The sequence below is a fragment of the Dryas octopetala genome, chromosome 5 (genome assembly GCF_963921425.1).
Source record: "Dryas octopetala chromosome 5, drDryOcto1.1, whole genome shotgun sequence".
NCBI lineage: Eukaryota > Viridiplantae > Streptophyta > Magnoliopsida > Rosales > Rosaceae > Dryas > Dryas octopetala.
The window spans coordinates 12,907,996-12,925,914 of NC_141370.1; the positions used below are offsets into that span (position 1 = coordinate 12,907,996).

Sequence of the window (17,919 nt, forward strand, 5' to 3'; positions counted from 1 at the left end):
AAACCGATGAAGGATAAATATCCATTATTCAAGTAAAATAGACGTCAAGAAGCCACACTTCGATCTTTTCTCATAGTCGTGTTTCATTTTATAAAAGTTTTGTTTGTTAAATTTGTATATTTTAGTTGTGAAAAAGCTTTGAACGGCATAAGCTCTTAGCTTGTAGTTGGTTGAGTTTGTATATGAGTCTCTTTCAAAACTAAAATAGATCAAGATGATATTATGTGTATGAAATTATTCTCCAATGTAGTGAAATCAAAATCAAAGGCAATACAACGGAGGGTGCAACTAAGTGCTAGGAGCATTAATGTTGCATATGGCCTCCACTTCTATTGTGATCATGTCAGGTTTTCATCTATTGTGGTAGAGTGTGAGGCCACTGAAGTGGTGAAGGAGGTGACTATCTTGGAGACTTCTGTGGGTAATGATGGTGGGCTTGTGGAGGAAATTAAGCAACTGTGGGGTTTGATTATTTTTATTTCTATTAGTTAAACACCTCGAAATTGTAACTTTTTTGCTCTTCAATTAACATAGTTTGGTTTAGGTTTTACACAACCTTGTATTTAATTGGATGGAAGAAGAGCCGTTTTCGCTATCTTCTTACTTTCATGACGTGCACGTTGTTTAATCTTGGCCCGGTGCCTTAATTTTTTTAAAAAAATGATAGATAAACAAATAAGCTGGAAAACTTAAAAAATTTTGATGCAAGAGACGCAAAAACTCCTCATGAATGACATTAAAATATGAAAGAGAAGGAAATACCAATCCATAATTGTGAAAATTTCTATATTTTTTCATTCAGTTTGTAGACATGATCGATTACCTTAGGATGTCGAATCCTTGTTTAAAGCTCAAATTTTAAATTTAACCCTAAGATTTTGAGAGTTTTGATCGTTTTAATAGTTTGTACATGCGTAAATTCTATATTTGTCCTCAAATCTTAATTTCAACATGATAGATTATAGTATTGTGAGAATCGCCTTTTAGAGGTTATTTTAGAACTTAGATGTTAAGTTTTAAATCTTGAGTTTCAAATGCAAGTTTCATTATTTCATGCCTATTTCGTAGAAGCTAAATAAGACTTGCTCACAAATGATGGTGTAAGTATTGTTGATCTTTATTTTATAACTTTGTGCAGCTCAAAAAAGTATAGCGTGTATCCATAATAACTCATTAGACCAATGAAATATGACTATTTAAATATTTACAACTGATTTGAAAAAAGTTTTTCAATTGTCAATAATAAAAGTGTGCATACAAAATTTGGAATCTTATATCCTTTCTCAAACTTCATTCTCGAAAAGTAAATAAGACCTAAAGTCATAGAAGTGAATATATAATCCATTTACATAATCCTTTTCAATTACAATTCACATTTTAATAATATTTTCCCTGAAAAGGTGCATGCTCTTAATTAGAAAATTGAATAATGAATTTTGTGCTCGTGCATTTATAATTTTTTTTTCCATTTCTTATTCGTGCTCGTGTTGTATTTGGCTTGATGGTAATGTGGAGGACAGAGCACAAGATGAAACCTATGAAGGATAAATATCCATTATTCAAGTAAATTAGACGTCAAGAAGCCATACTTCGATCTTTTCTCATAGTCGTGTTTCATTTTATAAAAGTTTTGTTTGTTAAATTTGTATATTTTAGTACGTGGTGAAAAAGCTTTGGACCGCATTAGCTCTTAGATTGTAGTTCGGTGAAAAAACTTAATTAAATAAATCAAGATGCTATTATGTGTATGAAATTATTCTCCAATGTAGTGAAATAGAATACAGGTTTGGCTGCCGATTGATCTTTTCCTTCTTTTTCTAATGAAACATCGTCGATACAAGGATAATATATATTAGAAAATACAACGAACGGTGCAACTAAGTGCTAGGAGTGTTGCTGCATATGGCCTTCGCCTCTGTTTTGATGTCGGGTTTTCATCTATTGTGGTAGAGTGTGACGACACTGAAGTGGTTAAGGAGGTGACTATCTTGGAGACTTCTTTGGGTCATGATGGTGAGCTTGTGGGGAAAATTAAGCAGATGTGGGGTTTTGTTATTTCTATTAGTTATACATCTCGTAGTTGTAATTTTGTTGCTCACCAATTAGAACAGTTTGATTTAGGTTGTACATAACCTTGTATTTGGATGGAAGAAGGGCTGTTTTGGCTATCTTCGTACTTTCATGTTGATGTTTCATCTTAGTTGGATGTCAATGAATAATTTTGGCATGATGCATTGATTAAAAAAAAAATACTAGAGAAAACAAATAAGCTGTAAAATCCGAAAAAAATTTAGAGATGGAGGCAACAACTCCATACTTGTGAAAATTTTTATATTTTTTTTACTCAATTTTTCGATATAATCGATACCTTGGGATGTCGAATCCTTGTATAAAGCTCAAATTTATATATTTAAACTAAGATTTTGAGAACCATCGATCGATTGAATAGTTTGTACACGTATAAATTCTATGTTTGTCCTCAAACTTTTCAACATGATAGAATATAGTACATGAGAATCTCCTTTTAAAATTATGTTAGAATTGAGATATAAGTTAAATGAGAGATTCATTATTTCATTCCAATTTCGTACGATCTAAATAAGACTCTCTCACAAATTATGGTGTAAGTGTTGATCTTTACTTTATAACTTGGTGCGACTAAAAAAAGTATAGCGTGTATCCATAATAACTCACGATGACCAATGAAATATGACTATTTAAATATTTAAAATTGATTTGAAAAATGTTTTTCAATTTTCAATAATAAAAGTGTGCATACAAAATTTGGAATCTCATATTGATCCTTTCTCAAGCTCCATTCTCAAATGTAAACAAGACCTAAAGTCATAGAAGTGAATTCATAATTCATTTATATAATATTTTTTAATTATATTTTCCATAAAAAGGTGCATGCTCTTTAGAAAATTGAATAATGAATTTCGGGTTCATGCTCGTGCTCGTGCATTTATAAATTTTTTTTTTTTCCATTTCTTATTCATGGTGGTGTTGTATTTGGCTTGATTTTGATTGTGTTGACAGGATAACTAGAAAGCTCACCGATTCTAATATGGAGGACGAAGCATATATAGGATGAAACCTATTAAGCATTAGTATCCATTAGGCAAGCAATTAATGTACCCTAAGCAATTAGTAGTCACATACTTTGACCTTAATTTCCTCACCATCAGTGTTTCTTTTTATAAAAGTTTTGTTTGTTAAATTTGTATATTTTAGTTGTGCAGAGATCAACCTGTGTTCGTACTACGTTGTTGTGTTGCCCATGGTGCTTTTCATGAGGTTTACATTAGAGTTGAGCTTGTTGGGCTTGTGGTTAGGATTAATAGCGGCTTAAACCATGAAAGAGAAGGAAATGTCAATCCATGCTTGTGAATATTTCTATATTTTTTATTCAATTTTTTTGACATGATGGATTGCCTGAGGAAGTCGAATCCTTGTTTAAAGCTCAAATTTTGTATATGTATCCTAGCTAGTTTTTGAAACTTTGCCATATCGGCATGTCATACAGTGTCGTGTACCCTTGTCTATGTCGTTCTTTCTAGGATATCCCTAAATAGCGTAGATCGGCGAGGAGGCTGAGAAATGATATATAATCATCTTGCAAATTTTTCGTCCTTCTTGCTCCTCCATCAACTAGAAATGATATACATTGTTCAACTTGATGCCAAACTGAAAATACAAGGCATCGCTATCTCGTTTGCAATCGTGAATAACTTTTGTGATGTGACTAGTCGTACTCAAGTTCCAAAACTCATGCAGGAAGCTGAGATGCATGAGTGACAATTGATATGAATAGGAACCAGTGGCAATTGGGTTTCTCACTTGGACATGTGTACGCGTGTGTCTGATAAGGAGAAGGTAAAGATGCCATGTCATTGGTCCATCCACGCCCTCTCAGTCTCAGCCCACCTTCACTTCATTATTATTATTTTGAGTTTTTTTTGGTAAGTTTGATGTGTGTCCCAAAAGTTTCATTTGTCTCAATTGTGTATATGAACTTCTATTTTGTATCTAATAAGTAATTATTATTATTTTTTGTTAGTTTATTAACAAAAGCTAAGGGTAAAAATGTCCATTAAATTTAAATTAGAACCAAAAAACAAAAAACTTAGAAAAAAAATAACTACCGATACCCAAACTCCCCAGCCCCAATTTCGGAATATTTTAATCCCTCTCTTATAGTCTTATTATCTAATTTTCAGTCTGTAAGGATGCTATATTGCTATTTTCAGGTGGATTTTTTTTCTTGAGAATTTATTTTCCACCATGAATTCCTAATCCTAGATTCAAGTATATATCAGTAAGATGCAATCCTCAATTCAAGAATTTATTATGGCTAGCTCATCATATTAGTAACTTAGTAAGATTGTTTTGTCCTACTTCATCTCTGACAGACGTCTCCTCAACTCAATGTCAACATCATAACTCTCTCCAACCTCTGCTTCATTATACATTTTTTTAATATTGAATTATTAATTGTTGTTTTGATACGGTCCGATTTGTCTTGATCAACACAATCACCATATCAAGCCAAACATGACGTAAGCATGAACACAAAAAGGAAAAAACCTTTTTAAATACACAAGCACATATCCACGAACAATCTCATTTTTGGTTTAGAGGAGATAGAAACTAAAAGCGAGATTTTTCGGTGACCAAAAGAGACAGATGTATTCGCAATGAGTGTGCTTGTGCTCGTGCTCGTACTCGTGTTGTATTATGTTAAATGCTCATGCTATGTTCGACTCATTTGATATCTCCTTTTGTTATTAGACACGCATTTACAGTGTCTTATTGTGAAACGTGTATAATTCGTGGCAAAAACTATTAGGCTGTCGTCGTTACACGTCTAAACAATGTCTCCTAATGTAGGTCTTACATTATGTTGGTCATAAGCAACATCTTATCGTGTTAAAAACTGGTTTCATACCCATGCACCTACATCCAAAATATGTTCTAACTTGAAATTCATCAAATAGTTTTTGTGAAAACCAAAAATACATTTATGATGAGTCTCGACAACTTAAAATTATAAATAAGGTATGAAACAATATATGGAAGTGAATATGTATTTTATCATAGCAATTTCTTTCATACCGAAAGCATAACATCAATAATATTATCACAACAAGAAAGTCACATCAAGGAGGTATGTGTTTAACTTCACGATTCTTTTTAATTTATTGTGTTTATTGTTGTCGCAACAAGAAAGTCGTCCACTGCAAATTAATTCTTATTAACTATCTTACAAGTTTGATATTTGAATAGGGTTTCTTAATAAAAGCCAGATGCTATCTTGGTGAAACCAGATGCCATTTGAATGGAGTTTCTTAATAAAAACCATATGGCTATGTTTTTGAGTCTATTGGTCCATGCCATCAATGTACATTTGTGGGCTCTTTCTTATGGTTTGAAGAGAAATACCATATCTCCAACATTATGAAGAGAAATACTTGCGTATCATATCTTATATCCCAGTACAGTGACCTTGCTGAAGCAGACCGAACTTCTATATTAGAGCACTTTTGGCAAGCAACAATGAGGTGGAACCCAGAAGTCAGTGCTCAATCAGCAGATGACAGTGAACCTGTGAAAGATGAACAAAAATCTCATATGATTGTTGCAACAGATGCATGCCTTCCACTTCTATCATCTGGAGAGTCACCTATTTCTGCGCACGTCCTTATAAATTATGAATTACCAACAAAGAAGGTGCAGTTCTTATTCTTCCTTTGGGATTTAATATGTGGTGCAAGTGCTTGCATTCTTTTAAATTTGCAATTACTCTTGTGCATTTGACTCCTTTGGTAACTGTTGGGTATTCCAAGTTCAATGTAGATGCCACATTTTGTACTTTTGCAGTTATATTCTAAAATTAATGACTTGCAAAATTCCTGAGGACCTGTGGTCTTGGTTCTCTGTTTTAAAGTTGGTTATTCCAAGTTTAGTGCATTGAGAAGGCTCAGACAATAGGCATACTCAAAGAACTGAAAACATTGGCAAGTTTGTCTAATTGTCAGATTGCAAGCAGTTAGTGTACCATATCTCCAACATTAGAGAAATACCACTACATTAATAACTAGTTAGTGTACATTCGTGAGCTTAGATTAATTTGACTTAATCTAGCTAGCTAGTTTAGAACCTTGAATTTGGCGTTGAACCAATCCCTATCTGACTCAAGTCTACCGATTATTCTTTGCATTAACTTAGCCGCGTTGATGATCATGAGAAAAAAATAAAGTAAAAAGAAAAGAAAGCAAGCACAATTGTTTTGAGGATGAGAAAGAGAAGAGGAGAGAGAATTGTGTGTGCTGAAAAAGCTAGAAACGGAGATCAGATCTGCATTGTCCAAAATTTACCAAAAAATAAACAAATTAAGTTGAAAGTGGCGACAACAGTGGGGGTCGAATCCACGACCTTTTGATCCAAAGTCAAATGCACTAATCCACTGTGCTATGCGGTCATTTATATTATATAATTACAATATTGATCAATACTATACGAGCAAAATGTACTGTTGGTCCACTTATTATAGTGAATTTCCCAAGTTGGTCACGAATTAATTTTCGTCCCAAGTTGGTCCATTTTCTTAAAACTGTTACCCAAGTTGGTCCTTTCCGTCAATTTTTAATTAAATACCGTTAAAATTCAGCATGTGCCCTTTTTTTAGGGCAAATGGGTCTTTTCCAACCCAAGCCCACACCCAACTGACCCCACCTTTTCTTTCTTCTTCTTTTCTCCCTCTTCTTTCTTTATTCTTCTGCAACAGAAAGCCCAGCCCGAGAATGATCTATCTTGAATTGTGTTAACACCCCTTTTTTCTTCTTATTTTCTCCCTCTTCTTTCTTCTTCTGCAACAGAAAGCCCAGCCCAGCCCGAGAATGATCTATCTTGAATTGTGTTAACAGAAAGACCAAATTTCTTTCTTATTACATATATATCTTCCATAGTTGGTTCTTTCTTCACCTATGGCGTCGGGTTGGTGGTGGTGCATGTGCAGAAGAAGAAGAAAGAAAGAAGAAGAAAGAAGGGGTGGGGTCAGTTGGGGAGCTTGGGGTGGAAAAGACCCATTTGTCCTAAAAAAAAGGCACATGCTCTGCATATGCTGAATTTTAACGACATTTAACTAAAAATTGACGAAAATGACCAACTTGGGACGAAAATTAATTCGTGGACCAACTTGGGAAATCCACTATAATAAGTGGACCAATGGTGCATTTTGCTCATACTATACTTTCTTCGGCCTTTTTTTTTTTTTGGTTAAAGAGATACATTCTTCGATTAAAGCTGTACATGAGGTTTTGAAAGATGGTGAAAAGGTTGCTCAAGATTTTTTGTGATGACAGAATTGGCTTTCCAATATTAACACAGATATAGCTGATTCATCGTTTTTCTCCATTGAGATCTACAATCATTTCTACAGGTTATGGTCAAGGAAAGATTGTGAAAACCAGTTCCGAAATTTAGAAATACAAGCTCGACATATGGAACGTACTCTGGAAGTGAATAGGGAGCATAGCTAAAGATGATTTAAGTGCTCTATACTTCAAAAACTCTAAACTCCTCACATTTGAAATGTTTTTTTTGGAATAATTAGTGTTAATAGACACACTTCCTCACAATCTGTTTTATCGTCATGTGTGAGATTTGTGTCAGAAAGATACTATTTGACATTCAGATTACGCATATATACAATGTATTCTCTTAATGTAGATCCTACACTCCTACTTTATGAGAGTTAAAATCGATGAACAAGTCTCAATTGACGATTTATACTTTAAAATATTAAATTCGGTCAAAAATAAGATTAAAGAACGAACGTACTAGAAAAAAAAATACTGTACATGTGCATATATGGAAGATTCATGCATGAGAGAGTGAGGGGTACATATTTATAGTTGAGCTTATAGATTATGGAGTCGATTAGATATATAGGAGATACGAATCCTCTACCTGCATGTATTCCACGCAAGTAATTTACATAGGAATCTAAAACTTTATTGATGGCAAACCAAAATTGAGGGTTGGAATAGGAATCAAGAAGATGACGATTACAACTTGCTATGAATATATGTGGCCGGTGCACGTGCACCTAGCCACTTTAATTTGCACGCCTCAGCAGTCCACCATACCTTCTCATAATTTTGTTTTCATTTGTAGTGTCCATGAACTTGGAATGGAATTTCCAGAAGCTGTACATGCATATATGAAAGTGACTGTGGAATAAGAATAGAAATTAAGATATTAGCAATGCGCGTCTATCCACCTTTTATATTATTCCTTTCGGATATAGAAGAAGCTAAGACGAATCCAGAGCTACCTTATATAAGACAGCAGTTATTTCATGCAGTGTACAACCTTCCTCGATCTTAATTTGAATTATTCTACTTGTTAATTTTAGTGAGATACATCAATCATTGGAAACAATCTGCAGAAAATGTCAAATTTCAGTTTCCTCAGATTTCAATATGGCTCTCCGAAAAAGCCCCCAACTAAAGCAGTACCCCAGTTGAGTAGTACTCCCTCCAAAGAAAGACAGAGGTCAGCTAGCCTCAATTCAAGTGCTTCATCCCAACCAAAAGTGGAGGAGATAAGATGGGTGTTCGACAAATTCGACGTCAACAAAGATGGGAAGATCAGCCGGGAGGAGTACAAGTCTGCTCTCAAGACCCTGGACAAAGAAATTGCAGAGGCTGAGATTGCCAAGACATTCAAGGCCCTTGACTCTGATGGAGATGGGTTCATTGATTTTAAGGAGTTTGTGCAGATGTTCAACATGGGAGCTGATGAGGCAAGAGAAGCTGACATCCAGAGTGCTTTTCGGCTTTTCGATTTGGATGGAAATGGGAAGATAAGCGCAGAGGAGTTGCTGCTTGTTCTTAAGAAGCTGGGAGAGAATTGCACCCTTGGGGCTGCCAGGAATATGGTCAAAGGTGTGGACACTGATGGTGATGGTTTGATTGATATTCATGAATTTACCAAAATGATGGGAAGCTTCAAGAAACCAATTACTACTTAAAGAGATCCTTATAATTGTAAGTTAAACTCATATTAATTAGATCTCATATCCTTTGAGTGGCTTTGTATCCGTAATAAGCTTGTAAGAATGTGTCTGTCTTTGTTCTTAATTATTTCCAACTATAAAAATATATATCCCATCTTGGGAATTTAAAGCTAGAGTGTGCTCCCAAAATGCACTCATGATGTTCCAGGTGCAATGGAAGTATGCAAGAGAAAGTAATTGATCCAAACTACAGGATCGCACTGAAACTATGCTTTTAAGCACAATAACAAAACGAAGCAATGCCTGCATCCATAGCACAAAGTAGTACCAACCAAGAGGAAGCTCCGTCAGTATCAAATAATATCCAAGTCCAATCTGCAAATAATTACAATTGGAACTGACCCATTTATGGGCCTGAGCTAAATTTTCATGTGGGCTTTAGCTTGGAGGGCTGAGGCTAATTAAGGCTGGGCTTGGGATGGCAGAGATGGGCTATTGAGTGGGATATGAACTGTTGAAATTCAATTTTAAAATGACAAGTTATTTTAAGGCTGGGCTGGGCCTTATAGTGTGCAAATAACATTTTAAAAAACTTTAAGCAATGCTAATTCTAAATATTAGGCGAAATTGCAACAATTGGAGGGTTTTTTTTTCCTTTGAGAAGACAATTGGAGGTTATTTTGGTCCTATACAATGTAGGAAAATAGTTTTTATTTTTTAAAGTTAAGCAAATAGTTTGTATACATAAATGAATTATATTGGGTAATGTGGCCGTTGAGTCTCACATATGAATTATTCGTTATAATAACATGTTAAAATTAGAGCATTTAACGCAAGAGGAAAAAGTCAATTGACAATGCATAAAAAAGTCCATAATCTTATATATTCTCATGCAAAGCTGAAATTTTTTGATGTTGAATTTATATCCTCAAGAGCAATACCATTTATATTCTAGGGTGCATGCATCACTCAATTATTAGAGACAATTAAATAAGATAACGTTTTAAGAGCATAAAACGTGCCTTGAAGCCTACCATTTTTCTTGTGGTCTTCAATTTTGTTATACTTATATCCACAACAAGATTCTCTCCCACACAACCCTTGGGTCTTGAGTGGATCCACTTAAAATAATCACCCATTCACCCTTCTTTGCTCCCATAGTCCCATGCCTAATTGAAGAATAAAGTTGCATGACATGACTAACAAGTAATTGTGATTGTAGTAAAAGATGCCAATAAAAAGTGTAAGCCCCATATATATCAATACCCAGATTCGATTCTCCACTACAAAAATCTTACAATCCACAATTTAAAGCCAATCCAAGACCTGCACAGAACCAAACCAAACCAAACTTTGCCCTTCTACATTTTCTCCTTCTCTTTCTTTCAACATTTTCTTCATAGAGAGAACCAAAACAAAAAAAAAAAAAACAAAAAGAAGTTAAATTGATGGCCATAATTATGAGTTGTATGCAGGTGCAGCCTCAGCAGGAGATGACAGTGGACGAGTTCAAAGCATGGCTTCGCCGGTTTGACAGTGATCGCAACGGACACATGAGCCGCGAGGAACTGAAGGAGGCTCTGCACAGCCTGCGGATTTGGTTTGGATGGTGGAGAGCTCGTCAAGGAGTTAAGGAAGCAGACTCCAACTACAACGGCCAAATAGAGCTAGACAACGCTAAAGAGTTTGAGAAGCTGATCAATTATGCCCAGCAACATTTGCACATGAAGATTCATGAGAATTATGGATGGTGATCATATATATATGCATGGTCCACCCAAAAACACATGTGACTTGCCTAGCTATATATGCTTGTACAATTTGATTTTGCCTAATGAGAATAATTGGTGATGCTACGTACTACTACGTACTGCTATTTCTTATTTGCATTTTTTCCAAAAAAAAAAGAAGAATCCATCTTTCCTTTAATCTTCCATTGTGGTTAAGAGGTTTGTTCTTTCCACTGCTCGATCTTTGTTGCATGGTTAATTCTAGAGAGATGAGCGTGTGTCCTAAATGTCCTAAGTATATCTTTAGGCTAAATTATGTATATTTTGATCCATATTGTTTTTATCCGATTCTATTTTGTTCCTTATAGTTTTGATTTTCGATTATACTCTATGGTTTATTAACCTTTGCAATTGAGTCCAACTCACATAATTTTCAAAAGTAGTAATTCGTGCTTGTGTTGTTGTCATATCAATTTATATTTATGTCGAATAATGGGTTGAACTGGGCTAGACATGGGGCGGTGAGAGACATAGGAGGCTAGGCTAAACAAAGGGAATTTTATTTTTCTTAAACAGTTACACGTACAAAGTGGGATGGGTGGGATGGCCTAAAACTAAGGGAAGGTTTTTTCTGTTTTAATTTTTTTTTTTTCTACACAAACTGGGCTGGTCTGGGACATGGGCTAAGAATACTGAGGGAAACTTTTAGCAAAAAAATAAAAAAGGATGGGCCATATGCCTTACCCACCCCCCTGAATGGGTTTGTCCCTGAACCCAAGGTACACATTTGAGACAAAGAAAATCCACTTGATCTTGATACTAAACAAATCACAAAATTATTTCTATTTATCTATATTTAAGAATTCATACAAATATACAATACATATTAAGAATTGAAAGATTAATAATTTTCGTCATATGATAGTAGTTAGGGCCCGTTTGGCACTGCTTTTAAAATTGTCAAAAGCGCTTTCAAATTAGTAAAAGTGCTTTTGATAGCGTTTGGCAAAAATAATTAGAAGTGCTTTTGAGTTATAAAAGCATTTTTAAGGGGTTTTTTGAGAAGCACCTGACAGATGTTTTCTCAAGAAGCACTTTCAAGTGCTTTTGCATAAACAACTTATAAGTTTTATAAAAATTTATATGTGCTTCTTAACATAAGCGCTTCTGATAAAAGCGCTACTAAATAAAAGTGCTTCTAAGAAGCAGTGCCAAACGGGCCCTTAAACGGATTTGTGGTGCCAAAATTGGATTACTCGTGTTTGACAAGAACTCAATTGTTTTAGTATTTGTGTCAATGAGTTGTGTCATATACAAATTTGTGATAAGTATTTTTATAGTGTTCAATACAATTTCACTAACTCTGTGTTATGTATAAATTGTATTAATAATCATCTTTAAATCGTGTTACTGTGTTGGTGTTAAAAAAATTCACCCTTAAATTAATTTCTATCGATTTAGTTGACAATATGTCAATCACATATTCTATCAGCAAAAGAGTAAAAGATGGCATTTTCGAAACCAACAAATGACTCTAATAAACGCTTAGACCAACTAGATTTGATGAAATATGATTTGGCCGGTGTGTGGAGGTTGAATCTAGGAAGCCAACAAAGCAAAATATAGATAGGAGCAAGTGAATGATGGAACCCATTGATTAGAAAGTTCAAAGCTTGGCCCTCAAATGGGCAAAAAGGGGCCTACACAAAAACTTGTTTTTCAACAACTAAGCACAAAGGCTATGTCACGTAATATGTAAGTGGTGTTTATTTTTTTCCAATTTTAAAATATAAATTTATAATTGTTCGATATGCCTGTAAATGATGCAGACATTTGCACTAACAGTCTCTATACTAAAATAAGAGTCCATTAATATATAGGTAGTGTCATTTAATTTTATTAACCAAAACCATCTAAAACATTATTCTTCTTTTGCGGACCAACTACCACAAATTCATTCTTCATTTGCGGACACCACATCACTACTAAATCTCAAAATACCATCCGAAAATATACATAACAAAAACATAACATGCAGACATCTTCTAAAATATCAGCCTCAACGCATCACCAAAAAACAAAAACAGAAACTGCAAGTCCGCAACTCCAATAAACTACAGTTTCAACTCTAATAAATTGCAGTTTCTGTAGTTTCAGTTCACTTATGGTTCCAGGTTTCTGCAGTTTCAGTTCACTTGCAGTTCTAGAAACAGCAGAAAGTTCACTTGCAGTTTTAGAAACTGCAGTTTCAGTTCACTTACAATTTCAGGTTTCTGCAGTTTCAGTTCACTTGCAGTTCCAGAAACTGCAGTATTCTGCAGTTTCAGAAACTGAACTAAACATACTCATGCACAGACCTTAATAAGAATAGAGAAAAGTCGGGATCTGAATTATTTGATTAATTGACAAATTGGATCGAAATCGGTGGCAGGCAGCAGCAAAATGGCAAAGCTGAATGACAAACAGATCGCGGAGCTGCGGGAGATGTTTGGATCATTCGATGGGAACAAAGACGGGAGCTTGACGCAGCTAGAGTTGGGGTCTCTGCTGCGCTTGCTGGGGCTGAAGCCGAGCCCTCACCAGCTGGAGGCTCTCATCCAAAAAGCCGATCGGAACTTCAACGGACTCGTTGAGTTCTCCGAGTTTGTGGCGCTGGTGGAGCCGGACCTCCTACGAGCCAGGTGTCTGTACACCCAAGACCAGCTCAAGAAGATGTTTAGGATGTTTAAGAGAGTGATTAAAGAGAAGATGAATTTCAAAAATGAGGGAGGGAGAGACACGTGAGAAAGTTTAAGAGAGTTTTGGAAAAATTAAAAAACTAGCAACCATTGGATTGCTTTGATGGCTAATACCAATTGGTACCAACTCAAAGTGACCTGATTGTTAATAAAACTAACCTGATTGTTATATATTAATAATAATGGTATTAGAAGTTAAAAACCATAGCAAAAATGTAGTAATGAGTAATTATTTCCTAAAACAATAAGACTTAAAGTAATTTTGATTAACATAATAAGTATAAATTTGTGACTGTCAAATCTATCTGTATGCTAAATTGCTAATGCTTTGCAGTGTCGGCACCATAGAAAATTCTCATACTAAGACAATAAGACCTGAGTAATTTTGGTTAGCATCATAAGCCCATATGATCCAAGTTCTTGGTAATGCTAATTATGGGCCATGGCTTATGGGGGACCAAACTGATATGGCCAGAAGCCTCTGGACCCAAGTTCAGACCTACCCAAAAGACCTCGTACGGTCCATTTTCTGTGTTTTTTTTTTTGGGCCCACCCCCTTTGCTACTTGCTTGTAGGTATCCACCACGTGTCTTTACCCCATTTGGATTGACCCCTTCGGAAGAAAAGTCCTTTTGTTTATTGTCATGATACCAGAAGAAAAGGTTAACCATGTGAGTGACAGCCATGTCCTTAGCGTGCAAGTTGAGTTTGAAAGCTTTCCTATTCCCTCTTGGCCTCTTTCTTCTTCCCAATATATATATATATATATATATAGCTTGGACCTTAAATAATTGTATGCATACAAATTGTATCTACAATTATTAATATCATCAACTTATTATAACCTATATAAATTCTCTATTTAGTATATAATATTATTTCATTTTCAATCCAAATCTTATAATACATTAATCCCGAAATTATTATATTTTATTATTTTTAACCAAAAAAAGTAAAAACACATCGCGATTTTGATTTTCTTCTAATAGATTGTGATATTATATTTTAATGATTTACTTCATGATCGAACAATGACGTTGGTTCAAAGAATAAGATGATTTAGTTACACCAAAGAAATAATCGAAGAAACATGTGACTCATTTGTGTTTGGTGGAGATTCATTTACACCAAAGAAAAACAAGAAAAAGCATGTGAGTCCTTCGTGTTTGGCAGAACTCTACCAAACTCGAAAGATATTAGCTTACTTGATTAGTCTCTAAGTGGTGAAAATGAATGAGATAATAGATTAAGATTAAAATATTTTCATAATTCAATTCCTCTAATGTAATCAGAAAAATAATCCATTATTGCAATTGATTTCCAATTTGTTTGTTGTATTAAATTTAATATAAAGTTGAAGTTTCATATCCTATTTTTAAATCTACAATTCTTTTTTGTAAAACTAATCCCATAGAATAGTTATATATATATATATTTTTTTTTTTTTTTTTCTTTTGGTGCATACAATTAAGTGATAAGTGTAGAAGCCTAGTCAGCATTGCTGACTCATCAAAGCCAGCTCAGAATGAGCTTGCTGACTTGCTGTGTGTTAGTTAGATAGTTCAGCAGTTAATTTGTTGTTAAGGTGTTAGCTTAAGAAAGCTTTTGTGCGTGTAATATAAGCTAAAAAGATTGGACATTGTAATTCATTCAGTCAATAACAAACTTAGAGATTTCTCTTATTTTCTCTCTTTCTCTTTCATTTTCTGGATTTTCTCTGCATTTTTCCTTGTTCCCAAACACACACACACGGTAGCTCAACATGGAAGATTATCAACAGGATGGTACGTAAGCCTATGATCATGTTAGACACTTAGGCCTACAATTGACAAGAAAACTCAGTGACGTGTACTATATCCAAAATGACAAGATCCCTTATATTTACAGCCACAACCGAAGAATATCCAATTTTCTTTGATTTGAAACAAAGGAAACTAAATTTTTTTCGATAATAGATAAAATGAAATCCTAGTTTGCACCTGACTTTGCCAACCAAATACATCATATTTAATTAGATTCTCAATATCTGTATCTTATGTATTGGTCATAAATATGAATCCAAATCCCATAAGCATCCCCCCCTCCTTTTTTGGTACATATAATATCCCCTTTTTTATGTTTATAAAAGAAAACAAACTGATCACTCCACCCTTTACGAAATTCCACTATATAATATAACTTCTTTATCAACTACTTGAAAAATTCAGTCAACAATCAACGTATATTTCATCTCATATCTTTTTTTTTTTTTTTGTCAATATTTAGCCATAATTTACACCTTCGACTTTATGTTTTGAACTTCCAATTTTTTAGGGAACATTGAATATATTAAAGATTGCATACTTGCAGCCATAGAAAAAATCTCATCAATATATTTGGTTTCGCTTTAGAGATTGGAGATTGATCTACAATATAAAGTAATTAATCAATTACATCGGAATTGAAATAAAGCAATTCAAAAATTGAAAAAGAAATTAGAAAGATCGTTTGAGCTTCTCAGAGAAAGTATTGAAATAATGCTCACCTAAATTAATAGAGCGTTCTATAGATATTGCATGAATTTTGCATCCTACACTTCGCAACACATACCTAGAAACATATACGTTATTATGGCTTAACACATATATTACCTAGAAAGTAGAAACATATTGTAATCGCAAAATTAATATAATTCATTTAATATACTACTCACCAATTAAGTTATAAACCCTAAACCCTATCATAGCATGCATTTCTAACAACAAAAGTTTAACTGTTGCCATTTTGCCATTTTCTTTTGTTTACTTTTCTGAGCAGAGGTCCAAAATCCAAACAAACGCGTCTAGCTAGGAAAGAAATGGTGTCACAGTGTCAGTGGCAATTAAACAGCAAACTAGGCCACCACTATGGCACCATCTTAGGAAGGTAATTAGCTCTGCACGTGCTCACGTGATCTCTCCCAGTCCCAGCACTCCCACAATCTCACTTGGGGGTGCCCAAATCAGCAATCCTCCATCCCTATGTAGCTTTCTAATTTCATTTAATTTTTATTTATTTTATGATAATATTTAAATGGCATGCAATAAGGCAACCCTGATGTTGATCACGTGGTCCCTTTTGACCCGTCGGTATCTCCAGCTCATTCACTTAGCAGTCAAATCTGGGTCAACCCATTACTACAATGCAATGCATGCCAACCCCTCTGGACTCTCTGTTCTACTGTGCATGCCACTCTCTGTCACTCTCTGCATGTCTCCCAAAACTTGCACCATTCCAAACATTTAAAGCATTTTCAATGTTTTACCCTCTTCACAATTAAATTTTGTTTTTGTTATTTTTTTTTAAAATTTTAAGAAAAAGAAGGAAACCCATTTGCTATTTTGCTGTTTGCTGCTGTTGCTTTCTATCCAGCAATGGAAGCTAGCTCCATATTGACACCCTGGCCCCAAAGTTTATGATACCCATGCAGCTATCAATTTGTCAATTTGACCATTTATTGATGCTATTGCTAGCTCATCTTTTTCTTGGCCCCAGCTTTTACACCTTTTCAGCTGTGACTTATTTTTTCTGGTTCAGAAAGTTTTCACATTTTTAATGGGTTGGTAAAAATCTGCATGCATGCCTTGATTACCACTGCCACATACCATTCTTGTGAAATCCTGATTCTTTCAGTCTTTGCATCCAAGTTCACCTAAATCAAGAAAGATATGTGATTTAATTTATGTCTGAAATTGTACTACACTTTTGATTACTTACTATTATATTCTGCATTAATAACATATAATCATTTTTCTTTCTTTTGTTTACAAATTTAAATTTAAAATTACTGACCTGGGTAGTCCTATATGTACATGTTTTGTACATTTAATGTTGTGAACCCACATATTGGTCAAAAAAAAAATGTTGTGAACCCACATAATTAAAATAGTGAATTTTGAAATGCTTCTTTAACCCAAGGACAGTTTCTTAGAATCTTCTTCCATAAGCATGTAACTAAAGGAATTGACACAGAGAGAGAGAGAGAGAGAGCTTCTATTTATCCAACTGAGAACAAGCCAACAAGGGAAAGGAGTGCTTCTTGGCAACTTCAGAGAGAGAGAGAGAGAGAGAGAGAGAGAGAGAGAGAGAGAGAGAGAGCTTCTATTTATCTAACTGGGAACAAGCCAACAAGGGAAAGGAGTGCTTCTCGGCAACTTCACCTACATCCAAGGAAAACAGTGAAACTTTGGAGACTGTATTATCATTGAATCCCTAATTTATCATGTCATGACAAAACATCACATCAAGACATGCATGCACATATATATAAAACTAAAAAATTATATAAATTTTTTGAAAAAAGAAAAATTAATTCAGTGCTCCATAACAATAAAGATCTCTGCTTTCTTAGATATAAATACCCACATATACATGTTGTTCTATACTTGTAAATCGTTGTCAGATTATTATT

At 34.5% G+C, this 17,919-nt stretch overlaps 1 protein-coding gene and 1 non-coding gene across 2 annotated transcripts; one reads left to right on the forward strand and one right to left on the reverse strand.

Moving 5' to 3' along the window:
- Positions 1 to 6,407: 6,407 nt before the first annotated feature.
- TRNAQ-UUG (transfer RNA glutamine (anticodon UUG)) lies at positions 6,408 to 6,481 on the reverse strand. The gene has a single exon. It is a non-coding gene; the product is annotated as a tRNA-Gln (tRNA).
- Positions 6,482 to 8,363: 1,882 nt separating this feature from the next.
- Positions 8,364 to 9,195, forward strand: LOC147284456 (uncharacterized). The gene has a single exon (XM_086244715.1). It carries the CDS (start codon positions 8,456 to 8,458, stop codon positions 9,035 to 9,037), a length of 582 nt encoding a protein of 193 aa, XP_086100841.1. The 5' UTR covers positions 8,364 to 8,455; the 3' UTR covers positions 9,038 to 9,195.
- The last annotated feature ends 8,724 nt before the right edge of the window (positions 9,196 to 17,919 follow it).

Coding starts and splice junctions, on each gene's coding strand:
- LOC147284456 (XM_086244715.1), top strand. CDS start 8,456: ATGTCAAATTTCAGTTTCCTCAGATTTCAATATGGCTCTCCGAAAAAG.